This window comes from Echinops telfairi, unplaced genomic scaffold (genome assembly GCF_000313985.2).
Source record: "Echinops telfairi isolate 266 unplaced genomic scaffold, ASM31398v2 ScPeMD7_443;HRSCAF=831, whole genome shotgun sequence".
NCBI lineage: Eukaryota > Metazoa > Chordata > Mammalia > Afrosoricida > Tenrecidae > Echinops > Echinops telfairi.
This window is the reverse complement of record NW_022104341.1, coordinates 6,318,744-6,334,637: the sequence shown is the minus strand read 5'-3', so window position 1 is coordinate 6,334,637 and position 15,894 is coordinate 6,318,744. Positions and strand designations below refer to the sequence as shown.

Sequence of the window (15,894 nt, the reverse complement as noted above, 5' to 3'; positions counted from 1 at the left end):
CTGCTCGCCCTGCTGCAAGGCGACGAGTGACGCCGAGCTCCCTACGGGCAGCAGAGAGGGGTCCCCTGGCGCGGCAGAGGTTCTGTGAGCCAGGGTGCCCCTGCCTCCACTGGCCTCTGGACCTTTTGACCAGCCAACTGCTAAGGGACCAGCGTGGCTGTGCTGCCGGTGTGGGTCTCATGCCTTCCCCGCTGGCCACCTTCGCCCCTGCCACACACTGGCTTCTAGATCCCGGAGGGGTGTGGGGAAGTTCGGGGACCACGGGGTTCCGACAGTGTCAGGCCCAGCAACCTGCTGGCAGGAGAGAAGGAGGCAGGCAAGCCACTACTTGTTCCAACCCACAGGCAACCGATGGGGACGTCCCCAAGCCTGCGTTAGGGGAACCGGGCCTCGGAGCCGATTTGATCCCTGGCTGTGGAGGCACTAGTCCTGGAATGTTTGCGTGCAAAATGTCATTTGGAGGGAGGGAGGAGGGAGGAAAGTGGAAGGAAGGTTTGGTGCTGCAGAGGCTGAGACAGAGGAGGGGCGGCTCAGGGCTGAATGGGGGTGCACCACCCCCCCACCCCCAGCAGGCAGCTCTCAGAAGGTGCGTGTGACACTGTTAATGAACAGTAAGTGGCCTCCCAGTGGGTCTGCTTCCGAGGCTCTGTGGAGTGGATGGGAGGCGGAACCTGGCAGGCAGGGAGCAGAAAAATGTTTGGAGATGGGGGAAGGGGTTGCAGACAGAGGGAGAGGGAAGGACAGAGCCACGGGAGAGGCAGAGTCCAACAGAAAGAGAGGAGATGAGGCTGAGAAGGGAAAGGGGGCAGGGTGAGGGGATGGGCAAGGGACCAGGGAAGACCGCGGAGCCCCACAAGGAAGGCTGAACTGACATCCCGAGGAGGAGTGGAAGGGGCCTGCTGGCTTCAGGCAGGCACGGTCTGAGGGCCTGGTCATGCCAGTCTCTCCAGAGACCTGTGGATAGTGTCGATGGGCTAGAGGCTGGCCTGCCACCTCCCAGCATCCCCCTCAGCCGGCAGCAGGGACACGGTCCTGAGGCTGCCCCACAGAGGCAGAGGCTGGTGAGTAGGGGGGAAGGGAGGACCGGAGAGCAGCCAGCCCAGCCAGACGCAAGTTAGTGCCTTCACCTTTGGGTGGCTACGCAGCTCTCCCTCGGAGGCAGAACCGGGCTCCCAGAGCCAGGGTCAGCTCCCCCTACCCACCCCCCATCGTCAGCCTGCCATGGGGTGGCTGAGTGCTCTTTGAACATTGCCTGAAAGTCACTCGCAGCCCAGCGGCTTAGCACTGCCCTCCCCTGGCTGGCCTCAGTTGCCAGTATCTTGCAGTGGCTGTGGTTGGATGGTCTTCCTTGGCACCCCACCCCCTTCCTCCCATCCCCTTTACGCCTGGGGCCTCAGAGGCTCCGTGGCATCGAGTTTAGAGGAGAGGCACACCTTTGGCATGACCCAGTTTCCTGCAATGGGCCCTGGACCTGAGGCACCTGGCCATTCCCACCCAGGACTGCCTCCTCCACCACCCTGCATAACCACTCCACCCCCCACCCCCCACATCCACCTTCCCCTTCCTCAGGCCCGGGGGGACCTGCTCGGATCCTGTGTTGAATAGCACTGGGCCATCCCAGGCCGCTTCCCTTCAGCCCCTGCCCTCTTTCTCTCTGCCTCCAACTGCTCTCCATCCTTCAAGGCCTTGCTGAGGCTTCTTCTTGCTCCCTCCCTGGCTGTGCAGCCAAAGAGGCACTTCCTCAAGGGTAGGCGTCTACACGCACTTGGACTTCTCATTGTATGTAAATAAGCATGTTGTTGTAGGCTGCTGCATGGCTTCTTTGAGTTTTTCCAATGTGCTGTTTATTTGCCATATTTGTCTCATTGTCTGGATTACTGGGACTGAGCCCAGATCCCAGAGGCTGGAAGGTGCCAGCTCTCACCCCACCCTCCCAGCACTTCCCTTCATCTGGGGGCATGCACAGCAGGCTCAGAAGCACCCAGGGGCCGACCTGAACCTGGGGAAGGAAAGCCCTGGAACCTGGCAGCCTCTGTCTAGAGAAAGGGAGCGCTGGGGCCCAGGGATAGGGGCCCTTCATGAGGACGGGGGCATGGCATGGCAAAGGGTCAGGAATGAGGCCCCTCACTCTGGAGGTGAACAGCAACAGGGTCAGGTGGATGCTAAAAGAGGGGATGAGCTGTCAGAAAATGCCCCCACTATGGTAAGAGCTGAGCAGGCTGCATGCAGAACTTGCTGGAGCTCCGAGAGGCAGGTTCCTGTCAGGGCTGGCGAAGCCCCGGCCTTGGAACCTGTAATCATTCCGTGGGTCTCCTTGAAACTCACACCCAGAGCTCTAAGAGGTCTCCGGCTAGGGAAGGGTCCCCCAGGGAACTATGTTTGGCCACGGATACAGCCAGGCCTGTGTGAAACCAGGGGGGAGGAAGGAGTGTGCCCAGGAAGAAGGTCTCCGGCCAGCAGTCTGGAAGTTGGTGCATGAAAGTGGCCCAGAGTGGCTCGGTGTTTGCCGTCGCAGGGACAGAATGACTGGCAGATGCCAGTCCTGTCTTCAGGGATTTTCCTGTGCGCCGAGGGAGTTGGACTGGTGGGCCCACCACCCACGTTGTCATCAGAAATTCATTGGAGTCAGGCTTGACCCGGGTGAATCCGGGACGGCTCCTCAGAGAAGGGGGCATTTGGGTGGTTTGCAAGGTTGTGCCAATGCTGTTAGGAAATCCGAGAGAAGCTGGGTTCCAGGGTCACGACTGGCTAGAGGCAGGAGTCGGTTATGTAGGATTATGGGGTTGAGGTTTGTGTTTTGCTGCCCTCCGCGGGGCCTGGGAGCCCTTGTCGGGGGGTGGGGGTGGGGGGCTGGTGAGCTGGGAAGAAATGACGCCTTCTCTGTCCCAGGCATGGCTGGGCCCCTGGCTGCTGTTGGCCAGCCTCCTGGTGAGCAGGAGTGTTCCCGAGAAGGTGCCCGGCTACTGCAAAGACATGATTACCAACGGCCACCTGACGATCCTGCAGCACCTGGTGAGAGAGCCACCGTATCGACTTCCCCTTTCCTCCCCCCGGCAAAACTGAGGCAGGGAGCAGGGTCAAAGAGAGGTGTTGCCAACGACGATGGAGAAATCAGGCTGCGTAATCGTACCTGTTGCTCCCACCCAGTTCCATCGGTGCTCCGTCACTTCCGAAACCCTCCCTACCTTCCTGGATGGCCTTTCAGCCGGTGGCCTGTGTTCACGGCTGCCCAGGAATATCATCCACAAATTCTGAGCAGGACTCGGAGGCTTGCTGTCCCTCAGCGAGCTGCGGCCTCCTCCAGGGAGCCTGCGGGGCACCTGAGTGCGTCACAGTCCTCCAGCCCCGGGACTGGGACGCCAGCTGTGCTGATGGTCAGGAGCCAGGCCCTGGACCAGATCTGCAGGGGAAGCGCCCAGCTCTCCACCTCTGATTCCTTGGCCCTTGCCATGCCCAAGCCCCAGGGCTGGAATGGCTTGCTCATCCAAGCCACGAAGGGGTTGGTGCCCATTCCGCTAGGGCCCACGGAGTCTTTCCAAGCACGGTCCAGTCAGGCGGAATCAGTTGAATGTCTCGACTGCTGTCCTGCTCAGACGGCAATATACCATCCCTCTGGCCAGTCAAGCAGGGAGGGGCAGCATGGGCTGAGGCCAGCTCCAGGGCCAGCTGGACCCCCCACGTGGCCTCCCCACCCTGCACTCCCTGTACCACTCTCCCTGGGTGTCACGGCCGTAGGCACCCAGAGTGTTCTCTAAATTTACAGCCAAGAGCCACTGCACCGGGGTTCGGGGTGGGGATGGGTGAGCTGGAGAGCATCAAGCACCAGACTCTGTAGCTCCTGGGTCCCCAGAACTGATCCATCCTCTACTTGAATTCCTGTCATGACAGGGATCTCAGTGCTTCTCAGAGGAAGATTTTGTTCTGGACACGCTTAGATAATCCTTCCTTATAACAAGCCGGCATGGGAGGTGGAGGGAGGAAATGTCTCGTCTTCTACAGCCCTCCCCCTGCCTTGGCTGTATATTTCCAGGGGTGGTGGGGAGAAGTAAAGTCATTCAAGCCTCGATCCACTCCCCCAAACTCCAATCCTTGTTAGGAGGCAGGCTCGGGGACACCTCAGCCACCCTGACCCCACCGGCCTGCTCTCTCTTACAGATTGACAGTCAGATGCAGACATCCTGCCAAATTGCCTTTGAGTTTGTAGACCGGGACCAGTTGGTGAGTCCCACATGACAGTGCATGTGGACGCGAGAACGTGGTGGAAAGGCCTAGAACTGGGCAGGGGGGTGTGTGTGTGTGCGCGAAGTTCTCATTGTGGGGTGCCAGGGCCTGTTTGGGTCCAGGATTCAATGCCCCTGCTTCTCTTTTCTCACACTTCACACATCACAGGCTTTCTCTGGGCCAGGCCCCTTTCTAGCTTCATTCTGCCAAGAGCATGATGCGGCATAGGAAGGTTGCTGGTCTGTCGCCCTCTGAGAGGCTAAGGAAGCTGGCCAGTGGTGCTGGACGCAGGTTCCAGGGCCTCAGGCAAACCTATGCTTCCCAGTCACCCGCTTCCCTCTGGGATATCACCTCCATCCTCCCGATGCCAGGGAACCCATCCAGCCCTTCCCACGTGACACTGCTCACTTGGGGGTGGTTTGGGTCATTTCGAGAGCCCTGGAACTGGCCACCCACTTCCAGTGGCACCTGCATACCGCCACTAGAAGGAGCTTCCTGAAACCCCAACCTGTGGCCCTCACTTCCTTCCCCCAAAGGTGTGGATGGCCCCCTTCATGGCAAAAGAAAGCACAGGTTGCTTAGCCAGACAGTTATGAACTCCCATCCCCACAGCACAACCTGCTCACCCTTTGCCCCCTATTCCTTGCCAACTTTCTGCCTCCAAGTCTTTGTTCAAACCCTTCCAGTTGCCCCGCCGCTTCACCGGAGGTCATGCTCATCTGAGTTTCCACAGGCCCACCCAGACACACCTCTGTTAGAACCCAGGCCACAGCCAACCACAATGAGGGTTTGCACTGTCTCCCTGAAGAGATGGTGGTCTCTTTGCAGACCAATACTCTGCCTGAACGCTATCTCTAGCACCTGCCCCATTGGGCTTCTTGTTCACGCAGCTAAAGGCCCAGGTGGGGAGTGAATGGATGCATGGAATACTGAGCCACTTCTCTGCACCATGAGGAGTCTCTGGAACCTCTGTGTGCTGGAGAGCTAGAGGGATTCATGGGGCAGGACTTTCATAAAGCCATGCAGAGAGGGAAGGAGGGGAGAAGAGAGAGGAAAAGAGATAGAGGCATTCTCCAGAACCCGTCCTCCTAGGGTGCCTCTATCCGGATGAATGCCCCACTCCCAGAAATCCACAAGTCTCACTGATCAGGAGCCACATCTCCTTCTCTCGGCCCCAACTCCCGGGAGTGGCAGACCTCAAAGAGCAAGCCTGAAAGAGCAGCTGAGAACAGCATGGTGCCCTTGCCCCAGGGGGGAGTTGCAGCCCCTGGAGTGTGAGGCAGGGGTGTGTGAGGGAGGTTATTCAGCCCAGAGCCCACTTCCCCGGGGTGCACAGTCAGACTACATGACATGTTCTCTCTCCTCTCTCTTTCCCCAGAATGACCCTGTGTGCTTCCTTAAGAAGGCCTTTCTCCTGGTGCAAGACATACTGGAGGACACCTTGCGTTTCAAAGACAACACCCCCAACGCCAATGCCACCGTGCAGCTCCAAGAACTCTCTCTGAGGCTGAAGCACTGTTTCACCACGGATCATGAAGAGCAAGGCAAGGTAGGACGGTCCTGGAACTGCCTACTCTGAGTGAAGGCGGAGGGTGGCCGTGGGGAGCACAAGTAGCGGGGGGATCACTCACCCCTAGGCACCTGGCCTTGGCCTTCACTGGCATTGTACCCATGAGCACTGACTGAGTGTATCAGTGCTTCCCGGCATCATTCGTTCACTCTGGAATCCATTCCTCAATCCCACAAACCTCTACTGAGGACTCATTATTCAGGAGATGCGGTCTTGGCTTTGACTGTGTCACCCTGAACAAGAGATCCATGGTGCCTGCTCTCTTCGGTCTCCTCATCACAGGAGGCTCCAAAAGCCAGACTCAGCCACTGCCACCGAGTCCACTCCAACTCGTTAAGACCCTATTGAGGGTTTCTAAGACTGCACACCTTTAGAGGAACAGAGAGCCTCATCTTTCTCTCAAGGAGCAGCCGGTCGGTTTGAACTGCCTACCTTGCATAACCCATAGTGCCAATGCCTACCCATTGCACCACCATTGTCTCCTTCAAATGAGTTCAGCAGCCAGTAAACAAACAATGTCACAAATAGATATGATTACAAGCATAATGATCTTCTTTTAATAACAACTAGCTGTTGAGGGCTTACTGGATAGTAGGCACAGTTCTAGGCACTAGGAAACAGACAAAAAAGCCACGACATTCATGGAACTCAGATCTGGAGGTGTAGTGGAGAGTGTGAGACAGGTAACAATGTGTGTCAGTCAACTATGTGGAGGGTAGGACGGCAACAGTGGTGTTGGAAAAGAAGAAGCCAGGGAGACAAAGACCTGAGTCGACAAGATAGTAGGCAGTGGGCACAAGCCCCAGAGAAAGAAATGCGGGGGGCGGGATGTCTCTTGTTGGAATGGGGCGGGAACAGGGAAGAAGAGGCAGGTTCTGAGTCAGGAACGTGTTCACTTGAGATCCAAAGCTGAGTAAGAGGTCGCAAGCCATCAGCTGAGGAGTGTCCCAGCACAGGGGACAGGAGGCACAAACCTCCAGGGGAGAGGGATGTGCACACCCCAAGACCCCATGGACAGTGAGCACGCTGGGCGTGGGACGTGGAAGGGAAAGGACAGAGGAGGCAGAAGCTATCTCCTTGGGGCTTGGGAACTTGGTTTTACTGGCAAAGGAAGCCCTTGAGAGCAGGCAAGTGGCCTAACCTGACTCAGGCATCGTAAGGCCTCCTGGTTGCTGAGAAGAGGATGGACCGTAGGGGTGCACATGAAGGCAAAGAGATAGCTTGCCGTGGGCCAGGTGGTGCGGTGAAGGTGGAGGCGGGGGGTCCTGTTCTCACCGCGTTTGGAGGCAGAGGCCCAGCAAGACTTGGTTCACGCGGCTGCTGGGAGGAGCTGAGGAAAGGGCCAGGGACGAGTCCCAGGGTGCGTTCTTGAGCCTCCGGATGTCTCATTGTTGCTGTTAGGGGCGGAACAGATGGTGGAGCAGGTCTGGGGCCTGAGCAGGAGCTCCGTTTGGGGATCCTGATCTTGAGGTGTGTGGAAGTGACCAAAGAGAGATTTTGAGCAGGCCGCTGGATAGACATCTTATTGTTGTTGTGTGCTGTGCAGTGCGTTCTGACTCAGAGCGACCCTGTGTACAACTGAAGGAAACACTGCCGTCTGCACAATTGCTCTTATGTTTGGGCCCATCGACGCAGCCACTTTATCAAGTGTGAAGTCTTGAGCTATAGATAAGTAGAGATGATAGCTAGCGATGATAGACAGACAGACAAGGATCGAAGGATCAGCAGCATCGGAGTCGTCTGTGCAGCCTCGGGACTGTACTGGGAGAAGAGAATGAATCGCAGGCTGAGCACAGAGGCACCCACGCATTTAGAGTCAGACAGAAGAGGGGCAGCCTTAAGTGGGAGGAAAGCCAGGGGGATCAAGGGGCATCACTGGACCCAAGAAAGAGTGCTTCAAGATAGAGGAAGTAGCTTTATCAGCTTTATCAAATAGTGTTGCAAAACCAAGCCGATAAGGGCCACAAACTCTCCGACAGATGTGGCTGCCGAAGGCCAGGGCCAGATCAGAGGGAACGGAGAAGAAGGGAGACACCGCCGTGGAGGAAGGGCGGGTGGGGTGGGCGGGCGGCAGACACAGACTCCGGGAACTTTTTGTTGCAGGCAAGGTTTTCCATGTGTGGCTCTCCGACTTTGAGGGTTGTAGGTATCGCTCGGGGAGCTTGTTTGAAATGCAGAGTCCCAGGCTACTCCCGCAAGAGTCTGACTCACAGGGTCTGAGGGGGCGCCCAGGAATATGCATTCTGCCAAGTAGCCCCACCCGAGCGATGCTGATAAGTGGCCCTCAGATCCCGCTTGGGTTGACCCTGGATGGTGAGGGGCAGAGTCGAAGAGCGAGGGACCCCTTGGAGCTGAGGAGACCCGGATGCTCTGGAGGGCATCTCACCGCTGTCATGGAGCACGGGGTGCTTTGGACTGCAGGGTCCCGCTTCCTCTGTGAGGGATGCAGGGAGGTGTCGGGGGACGGAGGTTTATGAAGGGAGGAGAGAGAAGGAGAGAGAGCCAGTGGACCTCTTTCCTACAACAACTTCAGGGGAGTGGCTGGCAGGAAGGGCTATCTCGATTTTACAGGTGAGGATGTTAGCTCCAACCAGATGGTGCATTCAGCCAGCGCTCCATAGCTGGTGAGTGCCGGCCCTGGAATCCTGTTCACTCATTCACTCATTCATCCACTAGTCTGGTTAGCATTCCGTTCACTGAAGTCCTGTCGTGCGCAGAAGAAAGGCCTGGAGACCCAGCTCTAAACCTCCAACCATTGAAAATCCACTGGAGCCTAGTTCTCCCCTGGCGCCCGTGGGGTGGCCATGAGGTGGAGTTGGCCACCGATGGGTCATTTTTTTAATTTCTGTTTTATACACAGGCCCGAGTGGGCGTTCAGTAGGGGGAGGGGGTTGGTACATGGCAATGTAGTCAGGCCCATAGCTCTGCCCAGCCTGGCTCCATTTCAGGAACTCCTTGTTACTGGGAAGTCCTGAAATGGTCGGCATGTGTGAGAGGAGAGGCAGGCCCAGGCCCGAGCCCCAGGAATGCGGGCACGTAAGGGTCAGTATTGAAAGTACCACGGACGCTGAAAGGACAGACCAGTCTCTCTTGGAAGAAGTTCAGCCAGAGTGCTCCTTAGAGGAAAGCACATACTTTGAACGCGTTGTCAGGAGAGACCAGGCCTCGGAGAAGGGCGTCGGGTTTGGTAAAGGATAAGGATTGACACCGAGGCTGTAGCCATGGGCTGGGGCACAGGAGCATGTGTGAGGACGGCTCAGGTCTGGGCCAGTGTTTGCTCTGTTGTGGGTCGCAACCAACTCCATGGCCCCTAACAAGAACAGCGGGAGCCAGGTTGAGAAGGGTCTGGTATGGGGGTCTGAGAGGGAGGGGAACCAGGTGGGGGAAGATGTTCAGGCCTTCAGTGGATGGAGGGGCCCAGGCCGCACAGAGCCAGAGAAGGGCCTATGTCCCTCTCCACACCAAGAGGAGAAGCTTCCTAAAGCCCAAGGCTTGCTGCTGCCTTGGCAGCCCCCCAGGGTCTGTGTCTTTGGATAAGAGTAAGAAGCCCTGGTGGCTCTGGGGTAGGCACTGGGCTGCTGACTGCAAAGCCGGTAGTTCAAACCCGCCAGCTGCTTTGCAGGAGAAAGACGAGGCTGATGGTAAGATTCACCATCTCAGAAACCTTACCTGGGGTCACTGTGGGTCAGAATCGACTTGAGGGCAGTGGGTATGGATAAGGCGGGGAGTTCCTTTTCTCTAGATTAAACCATTTTATTGGGGGCTCTCACAGCTCCTATCACAATCCAAACATACATCCATGGCATCAAGCACACTTGTACGTAAGCCGCCATCATCATTCTCAAAACAGGTCTCTCACACGGTCCCCGTAGGCAGTCACGCTGTAGACCAGCACAGCCTGTCTGTGCCCTCCACCCGGGCACTCTCTCCACTCACCACCGCCCACCTGACGCCCGAGCCACTGCTGCTTCTCTTCAGCCAGGTCCTGGGGACATTCTCCCTAGAGCCGGGGGCTGCTTACTCCCTGGTTATACACCCTCCGAGCACTCACACTTGGAACAGTGGGGGGCCGTGCAAGTGACCCTGATGGACCCACCCTCCGAGGGCTCCTCCAGGGATCCCCTCCCCATGCTCGCTCCCTGTGTGACTCCCTGCCAATCCCCACCCGCATGGCAGCACACGCAGTACACTGCAACTGTGTGTCTGAGGGCCTCCCCAGTCTCAGGGCGGAGCAGCAGCAAAACTCTCAGACAAGGAAGGAGCACCGGATGGGAGAAAGAAGATGGAGAGTTTGGCAGTGGGGTGGGGAGGTGGGGCCCAAAGTCCGACTGAGCACAGGGCCTCTCTCCCCGCTCTCTTGGCAGGCCTGCGTCCGCACCTTCAATGAGACGCCCCTTCAGTTGCTGGAGAAGATCAAGAATGTCTTTAATGAAACAAAGCAACTCCTTCAAGACAACGGGAGCGTGTTCAGCAAGGACTGCAAGGACAGCTTTGCCAAGTGCTCCGGCCAAGGTAAGTCCGAAGGGCCAGCAATAGATCCCGGAAGGAGGGAGGAAGGGGCCGGGCTGTCAGGGGCAGGGGTGGGTCTGGGGGCGGCGAGGGGAGGGGAGGGACTACTCGTGCTGCTACTCGTGCTCCTGTGTGTGTAGACGTGCTTGTGTCATGTACATATGTGGCTTCATGTACCTCTGGGCCTTGCTGGGCACATGTCTCCTCTGGCATGGATGTGCATGTCCACCCACATGTGTCTGCATGCCAAGGCACCAAGGTCACACTGCTGGCTGAGAGATCAGGGAGGGGCACAGCGCCCTCTCGGAGAAGCCTGAGGCCGGGAGGCTTTTCCCACGGGTGCCATCTGGCTGAACGTGTGGAGGGCCCGATGTAGGGGCCAGGGCCCACGCCCCAGCAGCCCTGCTGTGCATCAGGATAGCCTGGCTCCGAAAGTCCCCAGGATGCCTGGAGTGTGTCCCCTCAAGGGACACAGGCAGGAGTTGAAGTCTGAGCATCATTCAAACTCTACCAGTGCTGGCTCAGCTGCATACCTGAGTGTCCCGCGTGTCCTCGTCTCTGCGTCCTGTGCCACACGTCCTGTGCCACACGTGTCCCCCTACGGCTCCCGCAAGGCCCGGCCACCTGCTGGTGGCCAAGTCCTATCCCGTTGCTTCCAGACCAAGGCCTCAAGCCAAGGCCATGTTCTAGCTCCAGCAGGTTCTTGACCGTGGCTGTGTGGCCGTGTGGTCCCTGGCTGTGCATGAAACTCTCTGCTTTCCATCCCGCATGGTGTCTGGGCCGGAGGGGGTCTTGTGTGAGTCCTGGAGGCCCCTTCTCAAGCGTGAGGCTCTGGCCGCTGGCACCCTGGCATGGCATCTGGCTGGCCGGAACTCTAGCAGGGGCTGTGGGTTCTCTTGTCTTCCCTGACCCTACCCCCAGGCTGTGTACCAAACCCTCTCCCTGCCTTGACCCCCGAGACCCCTTACTCCTTCCGCCCCCAGATGGAGTCGTGCATCCACTCCATCCCATAGTCCTCTCCTTGGCCCCAAGGCCGAGTTAGCGGGTGTGGGGACCCCCAGGCCCAGACCCCCGTTTCCTCGGCCCCTCTAGGAAAGCTGTGCTAGATGCTGGCCTGTCTTTCTCTCTCCCCCTCTCTCTCTGTGGTTCTTTCAGATGTGGTGACCAAGCCTGATTGCAACTGCCTATACCCCAAAGCCTCCCCTAGCAGTGACCTGGCCTCAGCCTCCCCTCACCAGCCTCTCGCCCCCTCCGTGGCCCCCATGGCTGCCTTGAGCTGGGCGGACTCCGAGGGGGTGGAAGGCAGCTCCTCCTTGCCCAGCGAGCAGGCCCTTCAGGCAGTGGACCCTGGCAATGCCAAGCAGCGACCCCCCAGGAGCACCTGCCAGAGTTTGGGGAGTCCAGAGACCGCAGGCGTCGAGGGCAGCCCCCCGGCCAGCTCACTTCCGCCCCATGCCTCTGCTGGGGGCCCAAGTCCTGGGATGGACGGTGTTCTTGACCCTCTGTTGGGCACCAACTGGGCCCCGGAAGAGTCCTCTGGAGAGGCCAATGAGGGTCCTGCACCTCAAGGAGCTGAGTCCACCACCTCCAGGTCGGGAGAGGGCAGCATCCAGGCAGAGAGCGCCAGGCCCAGCGAACACCTCTTGGTAGCCTCTCCACCAGCCGGAGCAGCCGAGGCCCAGGAACCGGCAGACAGTGCTGGCCCTCCTTTGCCCAGTGAAGACCCTGCCCTGCCCGTGGGCCAGGCCTGGACTCACACACCTGAGAAGACAGACAGGACACTGGCCCTGCCCAGAGACCATCAGACACCGGGCTCCCCTAGGACACTGACGCCGCGCCCACAAGGCCTCAGTAGCCTTTCCACCCTCTCTCCTCAGCCAAGCCTCCCCAGAAGCCCCTCGGGAGGCAACATGTTGCCTCTCGGGGAGCTGGAGGGCAAGCGGAGCACCAGGGATCGCAGGAGCCCCACGGAACTGGAAGGAGGACGAGCGAGTGAGGGTGCAGCCAGGCCCCAGGCCCGCTTTAACCCCGTCCCTTTGACTGATGCAGGCCATGAGAGGCAGCGTGTGGGACCCTCCGACCCAAAGGTCCCTGGCTTTGTCTTCCGCCTGCTGGTGCCCAGCATCATCCTGGTCTTGCTGGCCGTCGGGGGCCTCCTGTTCTACAGGCGGAGGCGGCGGGTAAGAAGAGGGGCTGCGGAGGGAGAGGAGCTGCGGGGGGCAGGGTGGAGGGACAGCCCCCTGTCCTAGAGGCACAGCAAGGGAGCTGACTGAGCGCAGCACAGGGAGGTGGGGGGGCGAGGGCCTCTTCAAGGCTGCTGAAGACTCGGCTGACTCAGGGGTCAGCAGAAAGAAATGGGTCCAGCGGAGAAGGAAAAGTGTGTGTGTGTGTGTGTGTGTGTGCGTGTGTGTGTGTGTGTGCTCTGTAGTACTGGGCATGTAGTACGGGGCTCTGTAGTACTGGGCATGAGGACCCATGAGTGCTGGTGCTTGCCAGTAGGGAGGCTGCAAGCTCTCTCCTGGCCCCCCCGGGTAGCTAGGGACAGAAGGGGAGACTCTTGCCACTGTTCTGGGCTGTGCTGGCTGGGGAAGGGACCCTTGCTTCCCCTGGGTCTCCCAGCCCCTCAGGAGCCGGCTTTCCTCCCTCCAGGGCCATCGAGAGCTTCAGGCAGCAGAATCCCCCCTGGAGCAGCCAGAGGGCAGGTGAGGGGCCTCAGAGGAGGGCCTGGGATCCCCTGAGCACCTGGCTTTCCCTCTATATTTGCATTGGGTTGGGGGGATGGCGGAATGGCTTCTCCCACTTAAATTGAGGACTTGGCGGTGCAGAGGGAATGGAGACTCGCCTCATTCTAGGTATCTGGGATTTCTCCTGGCTCCTCTCTGAGGGGGTACTTAGGGGGTCCCTTTCTCCCTGATCCTGCTGATGTCTCATACCAACTCCATGTCCGTCTGCAGCCCCCTGACCCAGGATGAGGACAAACAGATGGAGCTGCCAGTATAGAGGGATGCTAAGGTAAGACACTGGTTTTGAGCTCACTCTACCCCTTAAAATGAGCTACACCCTTTTCAGGTTCCCCTGAGCCCCAGCCACTTGCACACCACCCACTCCCCACTCCCATCTCCTCGGCTCCCTTTTTCATCCATTCCCTGGTCCGGCCCACCCTCTCCAGGCCGGCCCTCTGAGACCAGGCACCAGCCCTCCCCCCTGCATCTCCGCGTGCAGTCCGCTGTCTTGCATCCACCTTCAGGGCTCGGAGAAACCCAAGCCCTCTCCCTCAAGCGTGGCTTTTGGAAGCTCTCAGTAGCTCTGGGTTGCCGGCCGCTTCAAACCCAACATGCGCGGCGTGGCTTCCGAGCCCCCACAGCAGCTGCCTTCCCATGCTTCCAGCCCTTGTTTGCTGCCCCCTCCGGCCGCTCTCCTCAGCCAAGGTCCTTTCCACCTCCCTGGCCCTTAATCACGGGGCCTTCGAACCTCGGGCGTGCAGGGCTCTCGGAGGTCAGTTGGCTCAGTATTCCACCTCTCTCCGCCAACTGCCGGTCACACACTCCCGATTCCAGGCAGCCACAGCCCGGGCCATCTCCGGTGAGCATGGAGAGAAGGCTCAGCTGGCTTCCCTGCCCCGTCCACACCAGCCCGTCTAAGAGCCTCCTATCTTTCAAGCCAGTTGGTCAAAGCCCCTTGCAGGGTTTCCCGAGCTCCGTGTGGTCAAGTCCCTCAAACATCCCGTATATGATGTGGTTTTCAGACCCCTCACCATCCTGGTCACCCACCTTTGGACACACTCGTTTGTCAATGTCCCTCTGAAAATGTGGCGGCCATCCCTGGACACAGTCCTCCAGATGTGTGACCAGCTCAGAGTACAATGGGACCATAACCCTCCTTGATCAGGACAGTATTCTTCTCCCTGTGCAGACCTCTCTCCGCCCTAAGACCTCAGCACTCTGTTGTCGCGTGGTGAATGGGTGGCCTCTTTAAACTCCTAGTCTTGATACCCATTCACCTCCACGCAAGCCGGACCTTATACTTGGACAAGTCTTTTTTATTTATTTTTTTAACCGAACTGCAGGACTTGCTATTCATCCTTGCTAAAATACCTGATTGTTTCTGCCCATCACCCAGGCCTGGGGAAAAATCCTAGCCCCAACCGTGGCCCCCGGGCCTTGAAGAGGGTCTCCTAGTGCCATTGAGCATGTTGTTGGTAAAGATTCGGCCCGTATTCTTCTGACTCCCACTCCCTGGCACCCCAGACCACGGCCCCACACCCTCCTTCCCTCGGCCCACCATCTACCCATCAGAAAACTTTCGGGGTACACTGTCCCCCGGTGGTTCCCTCCTGCTCTGTGTTTCATGAATACTAGAACAGTTTTGCACTTGTTTGAATGTTGTTGTTGTAAGTTCTTAAGTCTTAGCTTCTGTGTCTATGTATCTTCTGCACCCTACCCAGGTTGTAAGCTCCTCGGGGGCAGGGAATATGTCTACTTTTTTTTTTGCATTTTCTTCTCTCCGGGGTTCTAGTACAGACAGAGCTACTTTACACTTGCCAACAGCTCAATAAATGTGGACTGGACTGACGGGTGGCCACATAGCCGTGTCGTGGCCAGCTGTCTCTAGCCGATCAACCTTCTGCCTAATGATTAACCAGCTAATTGACTCTGACTGACTGACCCGCTGGCTGACTGCCCAACTAGCTTATTGACTGTTATCTGACCAGCTCAGGAGACTATGAGACTATGAGCTTTCTTGATGGGGACAATATTCTTGTAATCGATTAGCTGTCTGATTGGCTAATTGGCTGTCTTGACTGCCTGGCTGATTTGCTGGCTGGCTGGGTCACTGAGATGACTCATTTAAGTTGCCAATCATGTCCTGTACCAAATTCAAGCAAGTGCTTAGGGCCTTCCCAGGTGCACAGCGACAGGCTAGGGCACTCCTAGAGGCTGAGGGGATCTGACCAATGCTCCAAGTGTGTGGCGGGGGCCTATTTAGAAAAGATCAAGAAAACACACCCTGGCATCCTGGGAATCACTTTGTGGGAAGGCTGGGTCAGCTGGGCCCCCGGCAAGGCTGTGAGCTGGGAGGGTGGCCCAGGCCCCCAGGACTAGTGAGCAGAGGTACCTGGGGTGCCACTCTGTCTACTGGTTGTCTCCTGTTTGGTCTTGGCTCCCTCCCCTGTCTGCCCTCAGCCCTCCTCTTCCACCTCTTCAGATTGTCACACCAAGATCAGGTTGGTCCTGTCCTGAGGTTGCCCCTGGCTGGGAGACTCAGTGCCAGCCCCCAGACTGACTGCTGCTCTCCTGAGAGAGATGCGAAAGAGTCCCAGAGATAGGGACAGGGAGGAAGGCTAGAGGCAGAGATGGAGACAGGGGCTGTAGGAGACAGATGGAGACAGGGGCTAGAGGCAGAGATGGAGACAGGGGCTGTAGGAGACAGATGGAGACAGGGGCTAGAGGCAGAGATGGAGACAGGGGCTATAGGAGACAGATGGAGACAGGGACTAGGGGCAGAGATGGAGACAGGGGCTGTAGGAGACAGATGGAGACAGGGACTAGGGGCAGAGATGGAGACAGGGGCTGTAGGAGACAGATGGAGACAGG

At 58.3% G+C, this 15,894-nt stretch overlaps 1 protein-coding gene across 1 annotated transcript in view; it reads left to right on the top strand.

Moving 5' to 3' along the window:
• The first annotated feature begins 917 nt into the window (after positions 1 to 917).
• CSF1 (colony stimulating factor 1) overlaps positions 918 to 15,894 on the top strand; it is an 18,629-nt gene continuing 3,652 nt past the window's right edge. The window contains 8 exon segments of the mRNA XM_045292152.1: positions 918 to 2,840; positions 2,842 to 3,012; positions 4,156 to 4,218; positions 5,600 to 5,770; positions 10,156 to 10,303; positions 11,456 to 12,480; positions 12,950 to 13,002; positions 13,255 to 13,312. Of these exon segments, the coding sequence (XP_045148087.1) occupies positions 2,376 to 2,840; positions 2,842 to 3,012; positions 4,156 to 4,218; positions 5,600 to 5,770; positions 10,156 to 10,303; positions 11,456 to 12,480; positions 12,950 to 13,002; positions 13,255 to 13,300 (2,142 nt within the window). The 5' untranslated portion in view covers positions 918 to 2,375 and the 3' untranslated portion in view covers positions 13,301 to 13,312.